Genomic DNA, 19,679 nt, shown 5'->3' on the forward strand with positions numbered 1-19,679 from the left:
TTTTTTTTGTCTTTCAATATTGAAGAGTTCCACTAAAATCCAATATGTCTGCGCCCATTGAACAAACGTGGAGCAGAAGTAGTCGGCGCTGTTTTGTACTTTGAACAGTCATATATGAAGATTTGGCATATAAATTATGGTAATATTTTCTTAAATGTTTAATGTAGTAGTTAAGAACAGGCACATACTTACTGTCAGTGCATAATACAGTACACAAGTGATTGATGCTATCTAAAAGCATCTTCATGAATCAATTGCTAACGTAAAAACTCCAAGATTCACAACAGTTTTAGAATAATATTTAAAGTATAAAAACAGACGACAACATAGAAATATCTGCGCCATTTTAGATGTTTTACTTGAAAAAAAGCTGTAGTAAAATTATCAAAAAGGAAATTCATCATAACAAACAGGTTGGGCACAACCTAATCCCTATTGAGATTCCTCCTCTAGACTCTTTTATATTCGGACGTCTGATAGATGTCTCTCGTCCGACGAGAGACATCTATCAGACATCCTAATATAAAAGAGTCTAGAGGAGGAATCTCAATAGGGATTAAGCACAACCCTGCACATGGGTAATAGTAGAGGTAATAGTTACCCATTTGAGTAACAGTTCCTTGTTTGTATTAATCAATACGTTACCCAAATGAGTAATTCTGTGAAAAGAAAACACATAATGTTGTTTTAAAAATCAGTATCAAAAAAGGGCGTCATAATTTTTAGAATGTCCTACAACTGTCGATCTAAGACTCTATGTTTTTGTGGGTGAAATATCAACTTCTGTTGTCTAACTTTGTTGTAAGATGACAATTTAGGTGCTCTCCATTGACTACAGTGTATAGCCATCAGGGAAATTCAGTACTCAAATGGGTAAGTGTTACCCATGACTGCAGGGTTGTGCCCAACCTGACAAAACGTATCGCTATTAGTTTAGGCCTACAATTATAAAAAGAGACTGAAATAATCAGTATAAAAATTCTGTAGTTTTGTCAAAAACCCACTTTTTATCACTCAAAGTCAATATTTTGTGTATGCTTATTGCAAGTTAATTGCCATCAGCAGAAGAAATACAGGCAGAAATATCTTGTTATGATAGGATGCAAAATGACAATAGGAATAACAATTAATCTGGAGGTTTCGAGATCCCAAAACGATGTGGGTAAAGAACAATTAACCTTTGATTAAAGTCACCATTCGGTGATTGACATCATAATCATGTACTGAAATGTGGGACTAATTGACGGTAAATCATATTAAATCCATGTCATTATGGAATCTTGAAACTTCCATATTAAAGATATGTTAAGGTGTTAAGAATATATAGCTTTAGTATTTACTTGCGTACTGTATTATGGCCACTGACTGTAATTTAATTAGCTACAAAATAATACTATTCATGCATAATAGTTTTTTCGTGGTTGTGCAGCCAGTTTTTGAATGGGTGACCGCTACATTGTGTATTCCCTTAACATATGTATACATTATATTTTTACTTAAGCATTGATGTTACTATTTTTTAACTTCATAGGAGTATGAAAGAAATTTTGTTTGCAAACTGTGTGAATCAGAGTAGAGGATTCTCACAAAAGTTTGCAAACAATTTTTTTTTCATAACCCTATGAAGTTAAAAAAATAGTTACATCAATGCTTACAATTAATTTTTCAGACTACTTGATAACATAAAGTTTGTTTAAATTTGCCAATCAGAGTGTTGGATTTAGTATGAAAACAAATAAAAATTAATTATTTACCTATGAGGCATATAGCAGTGATATCATACAATCTGTACATTTATACACTTAAAATACTAATATGGTGCAATACACATTATGTTGAAAGTTTTATCTATATTATGATTATTCTCTTTGTTTCCTTTTGTTCAAAAACATTGTGTAATGGGCAATATTCATTATAGATATGTAATTTATTGCAATAGATAATTTGTTAAAGTTTAAATTTTGTATACAGATGGCCTATCAGAATTTTAAAGGAACCAAGCGTAAAAGGGAGGCTGAAGATGATATACTTCGACAGGCACCTAGAGGTAAATGAGAGATGTCATGAGATGAAAAATGTTAAGAATAATAAAAGAATTCTTATGCCTTAAGAGAAGTTTACACAACTTTAGTACCTTTATATTATAGATAAATGGAATCAGGATAAACTTCATATATCTGCTCATTATAATTATGTTGGTATATACCTTCCATACATTTTGATTCATTTTCAATATTCAAATGATTCATTTGGTTTTTAAAAATCACAAGTATTAGAATATTTTATATGCTTTTTCATATGGTTATACATGTCGTTGTATAAAATATCAGATTTTTAGAGAACATACATTTTTTTAACAGAGATACATGTGGTTGAATATGTGGAGAATCGAGCATCGGAGATTAAAGCTCTGCAGAAGTATCTGGGGGAGTCCAGGGGAAACCGACTGGTCATGCAGCTTCTCCCGAAAGGTCTAAGACGACGAGCCCTCAGTCACAACATCAAACGACTGCCAAGGAGACTCCGCGAGGCAGCTAAAAAAGAAGTATGTCGCAGAACAATCATAAGAATGAGTTTTTACTTCATCGGCTATAGCTATTACAAATGTGTCAAGTTCAGTTTGTTGAACTTTTTCAAAACCTTATACCCAAATTATTTCAATAATTTTTGATGAAGTCCACAAAATAATGAAATGTTAGAAAAATGGAAGATGTTTCCATATAATGTGTTTGCTATAATGTAACTCCTAGAACTTAATATGTACCTACTGTATTCACTGTAATTAGTTCCCGGGGCGCTTAAATAATTGTAACAAGGGGGGGGGGGGGGCGCTTAGTAGTAAACTAAAATGTAACTTGTAAGCGAATAGATCGCCATATTTTAAACCTTTCTGTACTCATGACACATTAATCTGTTTCAGTAAACATATACCTGTCATTTAACCTTTGAGATGCATTATTATGTCGTGAGTCACATGGAAAAGTCTCACAAGTGCATATAATATGGGATAAAATGCTGATGTTAGAGGTATTACATGTTGTAAATCATTGTTATATCCATGGAAAGGAGGTATATATATAACTTCAACTCTTCTCTAGAAAAAGGGGGAGGGGCGCTAATTTCGGTGAATGGTATATGGAAATTCGACAAGTGTGTGTATAAGCATTAGAATGTTTTGAATGTAACAGTTAAATGAAACAATGGTCAACATTGTAACACTACACTACTCTGCACTTACCTCCGACAATGAAAGAAACATAATACTATAATACTTTTTCCACTAGTATTCCAACCAGAATACAACAACCCGAAGGAAACCTCCAAGTCGTAAGTTTCGTCGCCGACCGAAAAATCTACTGGAAGAATACAACAGAAGGCAGAGAAAACATGTCTGGTTAGAGACACACATATGGCACGCCAAACGATTCAAAATGGAGGAAAAGTGGGGATATAAGATTCCGCTGCAGCCGACTGATAAAAGCAAAAGGGCATGCTACAGATCAACTAAACATCACTGTCTTATCCAGGTAAAATATTGACCACAACCGGTTATTTATAACTCATATTCAAAGGTGCCTATTACATACTTGTATATTACAGAGTTATCTGTCTTTGCAATCAGGCGTTTATTGTTGCTGCATTTAGTTTGTGTCGAAATTTTATTTGAGAAATATGATGTTATGCTCAAAGATATTTGACGTAAGAATACATACCTTCCTGCAAGAGCAGATGACCCTTTCTTTTAGACTAGAACACTCTTATTTAAAAGCACATGTCCCTGATGTTATGTTAGTTTATCAATAACCAATGTGTTCCTTGATGTTATTATCAAAATATTGGTAGTTACTATACCACATTTGTTCCTTGATGTGACGTTGAAATATCAATAGTCCATCATTCCTTATTAAAATAAAATGATTGCCATGCTTTTGATTGTGATTGTTGGTGTGTTGTTTCAGGACCATTCATACATGTGCTGTATAGAGTTAAGAGGGCCAGAGAATCAACTATTGGATGGTTTGAGTCACATGACCAATAAATCTACAGGTAAAATATATATGGCTTATTATTTATACTGTCAAGAAGTTTCTATGATTTCTTAAGCAAGATTGATTGATTTTGTGTCTTGAACAGCCATAGTGATTAAAAAAGATTGAGCTCACCGTTATCAGATGGTTTTCTAATTTAAATTGTCATTTGTGGTCGGTATTTGGCTACATATACTATTTTATACTATATACTCTTTTTGTCCAATTCCAGGTCAAACTTTTGCCGCGAAAGGCTGCTTGTCTGGGCTTAGGGAAGGTCACACAATGTTGTACTCCTGTGATAGCTATCCACTCGGGGCTATTGGTTGTGCCTCGTTTCTATGGAAACCTATGACAGGAAGTGATGTCACATCGACAAGGCAGTTATGGATATGGGTCCACCCTGGTTGTCATAGGGAGGTCTGCAAGAACCTGGAGATGTCTTTTCAAGACAGGGAAATGGAGATTGAAACAGAAACAAACAATACAGAAGTTTCTGAAAATACAGAAAATGGAAATGCTGACCAATTGAAGAACAATGAAGCAAAGACGAATGTCAGCTCAGAAAATTGCAATTTATTGGAAAACAGCACTACAGAACCAAGTTCAAATTTAAAGAACTTGCCAAAACAAGAGACTGGCAGTGAGAAAAGTCTCGTGACATGGAAGATGAAAGTTGGTGCGGTAGAGATGGAGTCCCTGAAGGATCGTCTGGTGCGATTCTGTCTGACTGGTCCAGGATCACAGGCAGTTCTATCACAAACACTACAGGTAAACTCTACTGACCTACTGACCTATCCATCAAGTAACTATTTTTAGAAAAATTGTGTTTCCTCTGTTGTCTAGGGTATGCATATCCTATCCTGTCTTTCAGTCTTTCAACATTTATTTTACGGTACAACCATTTCTCAGGAAGTGTCGAAAGCTGAAGGGATCTTTCTCCTTCATAATTGGTTATGTAGGTACCATTTGGTCTGTATATGTATAAACCAAAAACTTGGAGCCGACGGAAATAAATTATGGTTGACAGGCTGTCATCTTGGATCTTGACTACTGATAATACATACCACTATTCTCTAATGCCACTAAATGGAACTTATAGTTAAGTTTCTCTGATCTTATGTTATTCAGGAGTCAACTGATAGGTTTCTTTGATTTTGAGTCAAATGGAAATATGATAATGGTGTGTTACTACTTTATCTCAAAAAAGTTATAGATAGATCAAGAAAACCTTTTTCAATGCTCGAGATTATTTGTACAAGCCATGTTTCATGCCATTCTCGATACTCCAGGGTTACTATTACTGATATGATATCCACCTCTGGACTATCTCATAATAAAACTGGAGGCAGCCCAGGAGAAAAAATCTGAACTTATCACAGCCCTGCAGAGATTTCCTTTCCTTGGAAGACCACAGACACCAAATTTCAAAGCCACACAGTCAACCACAGTGTACCGTTAAATAGCTCTTTTGCTGTTCATCAAAGGACTAAAATACCCGTTCTGATCGCTGCCTCCAGTTTTTCTATGAAATAGTCCAGGGATAAATATAACATCAGTTACAGTAAATCCTTGGTGTATTGGTGTGTGTTCATGCAGGTATCCATGTTTTGTTCTGAAATTTAAAGTTTGTTCATAACTTTACAGGTAGCAGACATCATACCAGAAGGAAGCAAGGACTTATGGTGGCAGCAGTACTACAGCAAGGATCACATGGCTATTGGTCATACCCAGCAGAGACAGTTCTGGAACGAGGTCACCAAGTGCAGATCTCCAGGGGAGGTAACTCCCCACTTGGTGTTGGGCTTGACAGTGAGAGATCCGAGGATACTGATGCCTGATATCAGAACGAAGGCAAAGGAAAATCAGGACGGTAAGGATGTCACATGGAAGGAGGTTAATACATTGTTGTCATACATGACTGCAATGTGATATAGTTTTATGTTGATATTATTGTTTTTTATCCTATTGGTGCTCAATATTGCTATTATGGAAATACCCCCATGTAGTGCTGAATTGTTTTTCTTTCTTTCTTTTCTTTCTTTCTTTCTTTCTTTCTTTCTTTCTTTCTTTCTTTTCTTTCTTTCTTTCTTTCTTTTTTTTCTTTCTTTCTTTCTTTCTTTCATTCTTTCTTTCTTCTTTCTTTCTTTCTTTCTTCTTTCTTTCTTTCTAACATTCTTTCTTTCTTTTTTTCTAACATTCTTTCTTTCTTTCAAATTTTTTTTCATGTTTAAATATTCTTAGGAATGTGGTACAGTTTTATGCTTACATTGTATGTTATTGTTGTTTTTAATATTTTTTTTGCTAAACCAAAACGCAGACAATTTATATGTACGAATACGTATACAAATGTATGGTACATGTACTTATCAGTGGAACATTGTGTAGTGTATAGCATGACATTTTGTGTACTTTGTTTGTGGTTTGTGGCCAAATGATAAAAATACATGTACATATATGAAAATAACAAAACCTAACTCATTCCAAATTCTAAATAATAATTAATGTTAATATTTGTATCCAAAAATGCTGTGTCATACAGTTATTTATTAATAAATTATTTGATTATTTCACAGATACCAAAACGTAGTTTATTTCTAGGCTGCATAATATGACTTATTATTGATTACAGTGGACACTGACCTTAGTGTAATGTCTGAAGCTCCTGTGCCGGACGTCTCCATGTCAGCCATTTGGGACCAAAACTTGAGATCCGTTGTCAAGGAAACCAAAATGACAGACCATCAACTCAACCAGCTCAAGTCTGACCATCTGATACCAGGTAAGTTTTTAAAGGTCAGTCACTACATTCATACAAAACTAGCAGGTGGGCCCTCGATTGTCCGAACACTTTCGTCCTCTGATCAGACAGCCGATTCCATCTACGTGGTAAATAGGTAAATTTGTTCCATGGTAGTTCTTTTTGGGTAGTGAGTATTCTGATTAAGTGATGTCCGAATTATCGAGGTAAACTATATATATATACAGTGTGAATGCCATCTCAGTCACTCTAATAATCCCTCAGGAATTTTAGTTTGGTTCCTAACATCCTATAGTCTGGGGAACTTGACATGATTGTGTATTTGAAATGTTTTCTTACATTTGAATAGATGATGAATTTAGAGAATGTCAATATTCAAAGCGAAGGATATACCGGTACATTCCATTATCACGAGTATGACTCTTCAAATTTTTATCCTATGGTCTTCATTTTAACTTTTTCAACAAAATGTTTTGAAAATTTTGCAGGAACTCCGCTAGAATTGGGCGCAAAGGAGTCGAAAATTCCCATAATTCTTATCCAGAATCCAGGGGTAAGGTCAAAGTCTAAAGGTCAAAGTGGAACAGCTCCAAGTTATGGCTGTGGATGGGACATTGTGATTCCAGCAGGATGGAGCATGGCATTCTGGGTAGCATTTAATTACAGATGTGCACGGGCAGGTGGTCTACTGGAATCAGAAAGTCTGGCTCACGAGCAAGGAGTTCTCCACTTTCCACAGGGCTACCCTGATACCGCAGTAGGGAGAGAGGATGAGAGGAGAGTTCAAAACGAGTTACTGGGTACATACAACAAGAAACCACCGGCCAAGCGTCCTAACTACACCAAGCTGGGCATACACTGTCCATTCCAATTCCCTTGGGGAAATCTTGTAAAACAGTGGGCAAGGAAAGAAGGGATGGAAGGCGAGTGTAATCAAGCTGAAGGTGACTTTTACGTGTTGAGAAACAAGACAATGTTGAAGGAAATGAGTAAAGTTATAAGTGGTGCGACAAATAAAAAGCTGACAAATGAAAACAAGGAAAGTCTGTTTAAAAACATGGTTTCCATGCTGAGTACGAATGACCAAGTTCTGAGTTTCGGAAGTACAAACCCAAACTGTCTGGTACCTGTAGAGATTGCAATGGTTACCCGGGGTTGTCCAGAGAGATTCGCCGACATATCCATTCCAACACAAGAAGATTTGGCTCAACTTGTATCTGACCCCAAATCCGGTGGTCCGATGGAAAAGGTGCACAAAGATAAATCAACAAAGGAAAAGAAAGCGGAAAAGAAAACCAAGAAAAAAGGCAAGAAACAAACAGTGAACAAAAATTGTGGGAAAAGTCCAACAGATTCAATGGAGATTTCTCACACAGATGGAAATGAAGCCTCTTCTGCTATTCAGAGTGAACTTCCTAAAGTCCAGGAAATCAATGTTGACCTGATCGATAGTAGCAGTCGGTCTGTGATTGGGTATATAAAGGAAGGTGGCTTTATGCTGGGAGTAGGGACTGGAAGGGGCCTAGGGTTTGTCACTATGCTAGGCTTGTTAAAACTGTTGGACAGTGTGCCACATCAATTGCCTTGTACAGTGCTTGTACGGAACCCAACGTCATATCAGTACAGATATGCCAACCTTCATATTCTTCATTAAAAGATTAAACATATTATATTGTGTCTTCTTATCTATTCATCTCTGATGCATTTCTTTTTTCTGAAAATGTTTTTGTATTATTCGCATTATTAGAGTTACAGAATATATTAAGGAGTAAAAGTTATAAGCTGTTACAAAATGATACCAAGCACATACATAAATATTAGACTATATCTAATTTGCTTGTAACTTTTGTTTTTGAATGATCTATGCCTTTTTCTCTCTTGCCTAAGTTAAATTTAGCAGCCAGTATACTAAGTTTAGAAAGGGTAAAGTTCAACTTGTCTGCTGCTGTACTTCAACTAAAACTGAAGATAAATGTAACAGTGTTTAGTATTGGTCTATAAAAATCTGTTATAATTAGTTTTCTGATGAACTGTAATGCTCAAAGAAATAAAGAATACAAACGAATTGTCTATACAGGTACACTTTATAGCTAATTTTAAGTTTCACCAGTGTGCCCATGGGCATAAGAGCATATTGTATTAAACAATGGAAAGCATTGTTTTCATAAAAGTCAACAGGCATTGACTAATTATAAGATCAATTCAGTTGTTTCAGGGAGTATGTCCTCAGATTTCCAATGAACTTGTTGTTTTAGGAAACAATCAGAAGTCAATGAATTCTGTTTGATATTCCCAGTAACTGTTCTTTTTACCTGTACAGTCAACCAAGATTTATCTGTTTAGCTCAGAAGCATAAGTCACATTTTTGCTTTAAAAAATCCTGAAATTATATACTTAATTCATTTTCATATATTTAACATGCATTGCATTGTAAATGAAAATTATAAATATAAGAAAAATTACACTGCTGCAGATTTCCGCATTCTCACTAGAAGAATCGAGAATTAGCAATCAGGTTTAAAATACAAATGTATCTACTTGTTATGTAAATAACATGCAAAATGCAGGTTATTGATTAACCACATACGAAAAATGCACATGGTCGTTTCTAAGACACACCAGTTTAAAAAGCATGATGTGGGACGGGTGTAAACTTGAAACTAAATTAGCAGTTTAACTAAATCCAATGAAACTATTTTATATAACTGGTCTTGGGATGCTATCAAATCGTAAAAAGGAAAAATTGAAAGTATTGTGATAGAAGATAAAATTTAATAAATCAACTAAATATGTAATCGAATGTAATTGAAAGTAATTTCAATTACTTTTTGTAAAGTAATTGATTGTAATCGATTACAGGTCAATGGTACCTGTAATCGATTATTAATCGCTGTATAATCGATTAAAGCATTTTCTCCCAAGTAATCGATTATTAATTAATTACATTTTTAGGTCATCTGACCCGAAGGGTCAGGATGACCTATAGTCATCATGCTTCGTCCGTCGTCGTGCGCCGTGCGTCGTCCGCCGTCCGCCGTCCGCCGTGCGCCGTCCGCCGTCCGTAAACTTTTTCACATTTCAATCTTCTTCTCAAGTTTGACCAGTGGGATTGAGCTGAAACTTACATGAAATGATCCTGACATGGTCCCGACAAAGTGTTGTTATTTTTCGGGTCGATCCGAAATCCAAGATGGCCGCCACATCCACCATCTTGAAAACACATTTTGAACTTCTTCTCAAGTTCTACCAGTGCGATTTGGCTGAGACTTGCATGAAATGATCCTGACATGGTCCCGACAAAGTGTTGTTATTTTTTGGGTCGATCCGAAATCCAAGATGGCCGCCACAGCCGCCATCTTGAAAACACATTTTGAACTTCTTCTCAAGTTCTACAAGTGCGATTTGGCTGAAACTTGCATAAAAATGATCCTGACATGGTCCCGACAAAGTGTTGTTATTTTTCGGGTCGATCCGAAATCCAAGATGGCCGCCACAGCCGCCATCTTGAAAACACATTTTGAACTTCTTCTCAAGTTCTACCGGTGCGATTTGGCTGAAACTTGCATGAAATGATCCTGACACAGTCCCGACAAAGTGTTGTTATTTTTCGGGTTGATCCGAAATCCAAGATGGCCGCCACAGCCGCCATCTTGAAAACACATTTTGAACTTCTTCTCAAGTTCTAATAGTGCGATTTGGCTGAAACTTGCATGAAATGATCCTGACATGGTTCCGACAAAGTGTTGTTATTTTTCGGGTCGATCCGAAATCAAAGATGGCCGCCACAGCCGCCATCTTGAAAACACATTTTGAACTTCTTCTCAAGTTCTACCGGTGCGATTTGGCTGAAACTTGCATGAAATGATCCTGACATAGTCCCGACAAAGTGTTGTTATTTTTCGGGTTGATCCGAAAATCCAAGATGGCCGCCACAGCTGCCATCTTGAAAACACATTTTGAACTTCATCTCAAGTTCTACCGGTTCGATTTGGCTGAAACTTGCATGAAATGATCCTGACATGGTTCCGACAAAGTGTTGTTACATCTCTGGTTGATCCCCAGTCGAAGATGGCAACCATGACACTATATCTAATAAATTTCCTATATGATTATTGCCAAGGTACTCAGATGACCGTTAAGGCCCATGGGCCTCTTGTTAAGTAATTGTGCCCATGCCTGCTTGCCTTGGAAGAGAAGGTTCATTTGAAAGTTTATTAGATTGATCTTTAAAAACTTAAACTATGGTATGTACCTTCCAGATTAGGCCAAAAAAAAAATTATGTCTGTTTAGGGTTACATTGGCAAAATTAGTGTCTTCACTCTAAGATAATGGCTGAAACCAAAGTCTGAGATTGAAATCACGACTTATAATTTTTTTTCGTAGAAAAGTGAAAAGAAAAATTAGGGTCGGGGGTTAAAAATTTATATATTTTTTGGCCTTATAATCTTTCATTCAAAGAGTAGACTCCAGGTTACAGGTATGCCTTCATTCCAGTAACGGTACTTTAGATTTAGCCACAGTATAGAAATTTCCTGTCAGGATGGCAATCTTATAGATTTAGTATCATGTACCCTGTTGGTTAACAAAGGGCTGCAGTGGTTGAGTTACCACTGTAGTCTCTCACATTAAAAACAAGGTGAGACATTTACCAAGTTAGACAGTTGGTCAGTGGTTTTTATTCAGGTACTCAGGATGTTAATTATAGGATGTTAATTATAAGGACAAACACACATCACTTATGAGTTATATGTAGCCCATTTTCAGTCTGTGACTCTGTTCATTTGGACTAGTAAAATCCCAAATTTTAGTACCAGTAGTCTGGTTATTTAATTACTATTCCAAATTAAATATATATACAGTAGTCTTGCTTCAGCACTTCAGTCGTCATCACTTTAAGATTTTTTTACCCAAAATACAGTCTGAATAGATGCATTCATGAACACAAAATCTCACAAAATGATTCATTCAGAATGAAATAATCGCATACAGAATACAGTGTGTTGAAAATTCAATTGACCATCGTTATTGTGAATAGAGCATTTTGTTCTGATTTTAATTGGGTGAAGAACCACTGGTCCAATCGGACTATTTCATTTTAATTGGCACTAGTCCGGCCGTAAAATTACTGGGTACTAGTCGTGGGCATCGGACTAGTACTTAAAGTTGCAGCTGCATTTTAAAGTTTCCATTGACCAGGATTTTGTTTTAGGATTTTCTGCCAAATGCTGAAAGTGACAGTTACACTGTAACACATTAGTTTATGAACAGCTTCCCAAATCTAGTTGTGTCTATAAGAATGCTCCTCACCTATACAGTAAACAAACTTCCTTAGCATGCAATTCATTTCTGCAAATTTTGTGATCAAGGTAAATTACCGTATTCCACCCAATAAGCGCCCCTTCCCCTTTTTGAGGCCTCAATTTCAATTGCATAAATAAGGACCAAAATTACATAAAACGGTATAGATTTGCAATAATTTCGACTTATTAGCACCTTTTCATTTTTATCAATTTTTTAAGCGCCCTTTGCAATAATTTCGACTTATTAGCACCTTTTCATTTTTATCAATTTTTTAAGCGCCCTGGGCGCTTATTGGGTCGAATACGGTAGGTAATAGGTTATCTCCACATATTGAATGTTTTCCATCTTCCAAGTTCATATTGAAAGGTATTACATTCCATTTTAAATCTAAGACACCTAATATGTGAAAATGCTCTAAAATCAAAATAATGCCATTTATTAGGCGCAAAAGAAAGCTTGTTTGCAGTAAAAGTGTGATAGAATAAACTCAACCCCTGTTGTTGTTGATGAAAATAACAAAAACAAGAGCTTGGCCCTGAACACATAGTGTTTATTGGTACAAAAAGAGAACAAAAGAATGATTACACAGAGACCCAGAATCATTACTTTGTCTACAATTTTATATATAATCATTCCTATCCTTTTCAGAGTAACAGATTGGAAACAATCAAATTTGACAATTAGGAAGAAATAATGTTATCTCTAATAAATAACAATGGAAAACAAACAAAACTCCTTATTTCATTCCAGCTGTACATTTTTCAGATTCCACTAATGAACATGATTAACTATGTAGAACAAGTGTATTAGCTAGCATGTCTGAACAGTTCTGAGACATTTACTGATCAAGATTTTAATGATCTGAACAACATTATACACACACTGATTTGTAGAATGACTAGGTTAATGTGTACTATATACTATTAAGAGGAGCCGGAAAAAAATGCACGGCCAGACCATAGTTCGAACCCAGAACCTTAAAACACTAGCCCAACTGATGAAGCTTAACTGGTAACTGGAGATTGACCCCATCCAGAACCATTAGACCAAAAAAAAAAAAAATGTCTGTTTAGGGTTACCTGATCGACCCTAATTTTTTACCCCTGACCCCATTTTTTTTTTCTTCAAATTTTTTTTTTTTTTAAAGTTGGGATTTTGACTCTGGTTCTGGCCATCATTTTAGAGTGAAAGACACTAAAAAAAAATTTTTTTTTCAAACCCTCCCTTCTGACCCTGTTTTTTTTGCCAATCTAACTCTAATCAGACATTTTCTATTTGCCTTACAAATGTACTTACCCTTTATGGACTAAAAGTCATGAAAGACAGAAGCCTCAAACATTAATTATACAATAGGTGATTAGCTTTGATAAGAACGGTATATATAATATACTGTGAATATGGATATTTTCCTGCGTGGATATTTTCGCTAAGTCATCTTTCAAACTGTTTGTGGCGTGACAATTTTCACGCCATGCTTCTGTAATCACAAATATATATTTCCTTGTGTGAATATACATAAATGTATTCGCGTAGATTTAATGAAAGTGAAATAAGCGAGAAATTCCATGCTGTGAATAATTCCACTTTTACAGTCTACATTTCTGGATGGAGATAACACTTTGAACAGGCTTCCATGATTGATCAAAACAACATGTATACAATTCACAGGAATGTGTGTTTAACACGATATTTTATATCTATATCAACATCATAATGATTACCAAGCACGAACAATGAGTCGCTGGTATACTCAAACTGAAACAGTGTATGGAACTCCAATTTTGTCATTCTCTCCTAAGCCTATAATAAAAACTTAATGATAAAAAGTGTGATTTTCTTTTATCCATGAAACTTTAAATACCATCTATAAAGGCAATTTGCAATTTTTCAAAATCTTAAGTATCAAAACTGGGATTTTTAAGAAATCTGTAAACAACATGATCGAATCTGTATACCGGTACATGTACCTGAACAGGGCAAACCATCGTTGTGGATAAAAATGCAAAAGAATTTTCATCGTTTGCATCCTTCACAATAAATACAAACTGGTCAAATTTGACAGGATCAAAGACAGCCATTTTGTTTATGCCATTATGTAACTTCATTATTTTGTAAAGGTATCAAAATTATTACAATTAAAATACTGATAAAAAGGTATTCTGACCTATCAGAGTTGCCTCCCTTTATTTCACTCGGCCGGAACAGACAAGTGAAGCTATGGTATCTCTGATTGGTCGGACGGAGAAAAAAAGAAGTTCTAAGGTAACCAAAACTTAACCCCCCCCCCCCCATCCATCCTTCTTTTCTGTCTCAACTACATTAATACAGCACAAAAAAATAATAAACAAGTTTAGTTTCAGAATGGAAATACAGGCATTTGTACCTCCCATTGAAATGTTTTTAATGATGACACTCTATATAGAAATCTACATACTGCATAATAAGAAATATTTGTGTTGTGGGTTATTATTTTGTGGTTTATTTTGTGAGTAGAATATTTACATGGTTAACTGGTAAGAAAACAATCGCAGTATTTTGTACAGTTAGTTTCGTTGCACAAAGTACTGCGAGAAAATCAGTATCTGTGGTTTTAACTGCAACCATGAAAGTTATGAATGTTTCTACACATAACATATTTCTTGAAAATGCCTTAACCTGTAATTGACACAGCTGGATAAACAGGTGCATAGATTTTCATTCAAATTAATAAAGTGTATAAAAGATTTTACAAGGCATTTAGAAAACAGAGCAAAGACGTGGAAAATATACATGGAGATCTAATAATAGCAATCTCGTCTTACTTAAAGCTTAGCATTAAATTGAGTCAACAGGCATACCATATACTACATGTACTAGATATCTACAATGAGAGTGTGTCACAAGTGTTATGCTGAGTGTCAAAATAAGGCATCCCTAGATATTGTCATGCTTTTTGTGAGGATTCCCCGAGGTAAAAATGGGTCCTAGTTTATAAATGAATAGATATATACGTCGCTATATGACTTCCCAAAAGTCGCCGAGCACTCTTAAGAATCTCCAATCACTAATACTTTTAATGAGTAAAGGAAAAGTTTCGCCTGTGGAAGTCCAGATAGACCATACATTTAAAAAAAAAAAGGGCCTTTTGATCAGAGGGTCAGTACATACCCACAGACACATCCCTGTAGTATCTATCCAAATCAATTCTGCATTACAGAGTTATTTGCCCTTGCAGGTAAGTATTGATTGTAACATCACGTTTTTGTTGGTAAAATATTATTATTTTTTGCCAACAAAATATTGATGTCGCACTTTATACCCTCCTATAAGCTATGTAAAGATAAAAAATGAAAGTATGGACCATTCAATTAATCATAATATCTAGCATATTTAACCCAAAAAGCATCTAATATCAATGGTACATAAAATCAAGCATTACATGTCCTTGGTCAGTTCCCACAAGCAATCAAAATACAACAATGATTCAAATAAATTACAAACAAAGCTATTAAAACAGAGGAGTAGGATGGTTGTTTATCGGGGCTAGTTATAACTCACAGCCACAAAAATTGCCAAAATATATTATTCTGTTTTTGTATATTACAGAGTTACCTGTCCTGGTGCATAGGTTTTGATGGTGACATCATGTGTTTGCAGGCGTAACATCACACTTTTTGGAGAAAACAATGTGAATTTCGTTTACCAAATAATGATGTCACAATGGACACCAACCAGCAAGGGGGGTAACTCTTTAATATGCAAAGACAGAATAAACAACAATTAACTCAAATAATGCAGATACATTAGCAGTAATTACTATTAATTAAAGCATTAAATTTTAAAATAAAATATTAATTCTTTATTTCGTTATTTTCAATGAAATTGTGCATCCAGACAATATGTTTGGTGATTTTCTAAAGTTCTTTTTTGGCTTTATATTTAAGATGACAAAAGTTAAGCTTAATCTAAATATTAAATATTCACCTGTTTGACCACAAACATCACATTGATAAGTATTTACATCGACAGTCAGGTAGACAAACGACTTTCAAAAATATGACAAAAAACATGCGCATCTTTTTGATTCATTCACACATTTCTTCCTGTTAGACACATTGCTGATTTTTGGTGTTAAGTTATCTTCTGGTTGATAGTATTGACAATTTGTATGTTTTGTATTTGTATATTACAAAGTTGTCTCCCCTTGTGGGTAGGTATTGATTGTGACGTGGTGTGTTCGAAGGCAAAATATCATACTTTTGATACAATGACATGAATTTCGATCACAAATTTATGTCACAATGCGATACCTATACCCACAAGGGAAACAAGCAACTCTGAAATATGCAGAGATGGAAAAACAAAGACGAGACATCAAAATTACAATGTACATAAGTGTGTTGATATCAACTTTAACAATGCATTTATATGTACTTCCCTTATACATACCAACAGATCCTTTTGTAAAACACTTGCTTTCCACACTTTGGTGTATACTTGTGGTAACACGGAGGATCCTGCTTGAAATTTTTTTTTTATTTCCAGAAAACTTATCAAAAGGCTGTAAGTGAAACCATACTCAACTTCCAGCATATTAACTGATTGTCAACATATCATTAGTTCTCCAACCTAAACTACTTGACAACATTAGCTCTATGCCCTCTAAACAACAAGTTTACTTCTAAAGAGATCAGATACGTAGTGTGAAGTTTTGCATGATATATTCCATGTGAAGTTTTGTTGCATCCCTGGCAGTTTCACCACGACAACATGAGTAACCCCTCAGATACATGTGCTGAACACCGAGACATATAGATGAGTCCTTGTAGTACACTCTCCCACAGTTATATAACTAGCTAGGTTGTCATTCCCGAGGGATCACGGATTCCAAGAAAGCCTTTATATCCTGCATTTCCTGAAATAACAATAAACAGGTGAACATGTACTTACAGGTGATAAATATAAGATCTTAATAGATGAGTTTTCATTCCATATGATAAATAGTATTACACAAGTATAACACAAGTATTACACCCATTGGTATGAAAGAAAGTCTCATACAACACAAGTATATTGTATGGGATAAACCAGTGTTACACCAGTATTACACCAGTATTACACTCGTAGATATGAGACATACAACACAAGTATATTGTTTGGGATAAACCAGTATTACACCAGTACTACACAAGTATTACACCCGTAGGTATGAGAGATAAGCTTCATATGACACAAGTATATTGTATTGGATAAACCAGTATTACACTAGTATTACACCAGTATTACACCCATAGGTATGAGAGATAAGCCTCATACACACAAATATATTGCATCGGATAAACCAGTATGACCAGGTATGAGAGAGAGTTCTATATATATGAAGGTTGGTTTTTACCTGTGGACAGGAAGAATGCCCCATTTCAGGATAGGCCTTAAAGGTGACTTTGGCCGCTTTACTCTCCAGGATCTGACTGGTCATCTGACCATAGGGGAAGGATACCAATGGGTCAGCTTGACCGTGACCTTGAAACACTTTCATATCTTTAAGATGTTTACTTATTTCTATCTGAAACACAAGAAAATTGTAATATCCATATTATTTTTGTTGAACACTGAGAGATAAGAGTTATTATATTATAATAATACATCTGCTATTAAGGAGTGATTCTGTAATAACGTGGGGCAAATCAGTGTTAACACAAAGGGGTTTGATCTGCTTTGTTCCTCTATGGAAAAGTCAGGTTTTGGTAGAGGAGGATAAAAACTTGAGGCTAGAGTCAATAACTGTAACTGTCCAATGTAGAAATGAACTCATTCACCCCTGAAGAAAACTTTAGGCTCTCCTAAATCAAAGACTAGACTAGTCCATTATTAACTTTAAGGGGTGATAAGTTCATTATTAAGAAGCACCTTAAACTGTTTGTGGTGGCAGCCCTTTAGAGGTATATCTGTAGGTACAGACAGTACAGTCAAACTTGTGTATAACAATAACACAGACAAAGACTGATGGTCTTGGAAGCCATTAAAAGTGGTCTTTACACAGATTAATTTGTGTTGATATTCGCCATCTGCGACCCCGAGAAAGTAGTCTTATTAAGTAGGTGGCCATTATACAGAAGTTGTCATCGTTTTGATTTACTGTAATGTAAAAATGTTGTCATTATACTGAGGTGGTCAATACACAGAGGTGGTGACAGGTCATTATACAGAGTTGTCACTAGGGTACTAAGGCAGGTTTTACTACCCTGTGCAGTTAGTCTATGTAAGCATGTGGTCCTTATACAGAGGTGGTCTCTTAGACAAGTGGTCATTATACAGAGGTGGCCACTAAGACAGTTGATCATTATACAGAGGTGGTCAATAAGACAGGTGGTCATTAATGTGAAATCATTTTTTTCGTTGGGTTCAATTTTGGTGGAATAAAAAAAAATCAATATTTTCGTTGGGATTTAAATTCGTGGGAGGACGTTACAAGGTATATCCTATTTTGTGTGTACGTTCATATGTGTGCTTTGAATTGGATTAATTTTTGTGGGGATGCAATTTCATTGATTCATACCAAAAAAAAAAAAAACATGAATACTATAAACCCCCATAAAAATTAATGATTTTTCCAGTATACATGATGATGTACTTACCTCAGAATTTTCGCCTGTAAACTTGCTATGAAGCGGTAGCCATGTGCTGAGTCCTACTAGCCCTGCCAGTTGTATATTTGATGTCAAGGCAGTATACAAAGCTACAGCTCCCCCTTGAGAAAATCCTCCTATAAATACCTTATCTGTTCCTATACTTTTCCCTTCTTCTAATATTAAATTTTTCACTGAAATGAAAATGAATAATGTCACGAATAAAAAAATAAATAATTAAATATCATTCCCAATACTGTAAACCAACTTTCTGTCATGTACTTTTTATTTTCATGAATTTCACGACCAAGGTATTTTGCGAAAGTTTATCTCTGTGAATTGATTTCTTAGAGAATCCGCCAAGTTTAATTTCCGCAAAAATATTTTGAAATGAAAATCGCGAAATTTAGAAGCCATGAAAAAAATTAGGTTTATAGTAATTGATTATCTACTTCCATAGGATAATTCTTTTTTAATAATTTTGGATGATAAACTAGGAAATAAAAACATTTAAGAAAGTTAAAACTTTACCATTTAATTGTAAAGATTGAAAAAGTATAATTCATCCATTTTTCAATTTTATAGGATTAAAATTTTGCAGCATATCAATTTCATAAAAAAACAATCTCTGCAACAATAACCAGCCATATGGAAAACAATAGGCCCAGGGGCCATAATATCAATGACAGAGACAATCAATGGCTACGTGGATCAGATGACCTTATATACACATACATAATGGTTAGCTAAGCATTCATTTAAAATAACAAGAGGTTCAGCTATGTCATACTTTCAAAAGACAAGCAACAATCTCAGTTTTTTGGCCTAAAACGGCTAAAATCAGCTTTTGAAGGAGAAAATGTCAAGCTATCGATTTCTAAATGTTGTGTGTCTTATTCAAATGGGATTACACACTGTAAGACAGCATAAATACTTAAAAACAGAAACTACTGTAAAAGTCATTGACATAAAAATTGCAT

General features: G+C 35.1%; 2 protein-coding genes across 2 annotated transcripts in view; one reads left to right on the plus strand and one right to left on the minus strand.

Moving 5' to 3' along the window:
- Positions 1–5: 5 nt before the first annotated feature.
- Positions 6–8,456, plus strand: LOC138324813 (ribonucleases P/MRP protein subunit POP1-like). Its single transcript, XM_069269986.1, has 9 exons — positions 6–139; positions 1,972–2,047; positions 2,361–2,545; positions 3,285–3,527; positions 3,960–4,047; positions 4,261–4,799; positions 5,676–5,901; positions 6,661–6,810; positions 7,278–8,456. Exons 1-9 carry the CDS (start codon positions 137–139, stop codon positions 8,441–8,443), a joined length of 2,676 nt encoding a protein of 891 aa, XP_069126087.1. The 5' UTR covers positions 6–136; the 3' UTR covers positions 8,444–8,456.
- Positions 8,457–12,624: 4,168 nt separating this feature from the next.
- Positions 12,625–19,679, minus strand: part of LOC138326171 (acyl-protein thioesterase 1-like) — a 40,805-nt gene continuing 33,750 nt past the window's right edge. The window contains exons 5-7 of the mRNA XM_069272298.1: positions 18,709–18,893; positions 17,466–17,636; positions 12,625–16,985 (exon numbers count right to left, since the gene is read on the minus strand). Coding sequence (XP_069128399.1) covers positions 16,935–16,985; positions 17,466–17,636; positions 18,709–18,893 — 407 coding nt within the window. The 3' untranslated portion in view covers positions 12,625–16,934. The remainder of the gene's footprint in view (positions 16,986–17,465; positions 17,637–18,708; positions 18,894–19,679) is intronic.

Source organism: Argopecten irradians, chromosome 6 (assembly GCF_041381155.1).
Source record: "Argopecten irradians isolate NY chromosome 6, Ai_NY, whole genome shotgun sequence".
In the NCBI taxonomy this organism is placed as follows: Eukaryota; Metazoa; Mollusca; class Bivalvia; order Pectinida; family Pectinidae; genus Argopecten; species Argopecten irradians.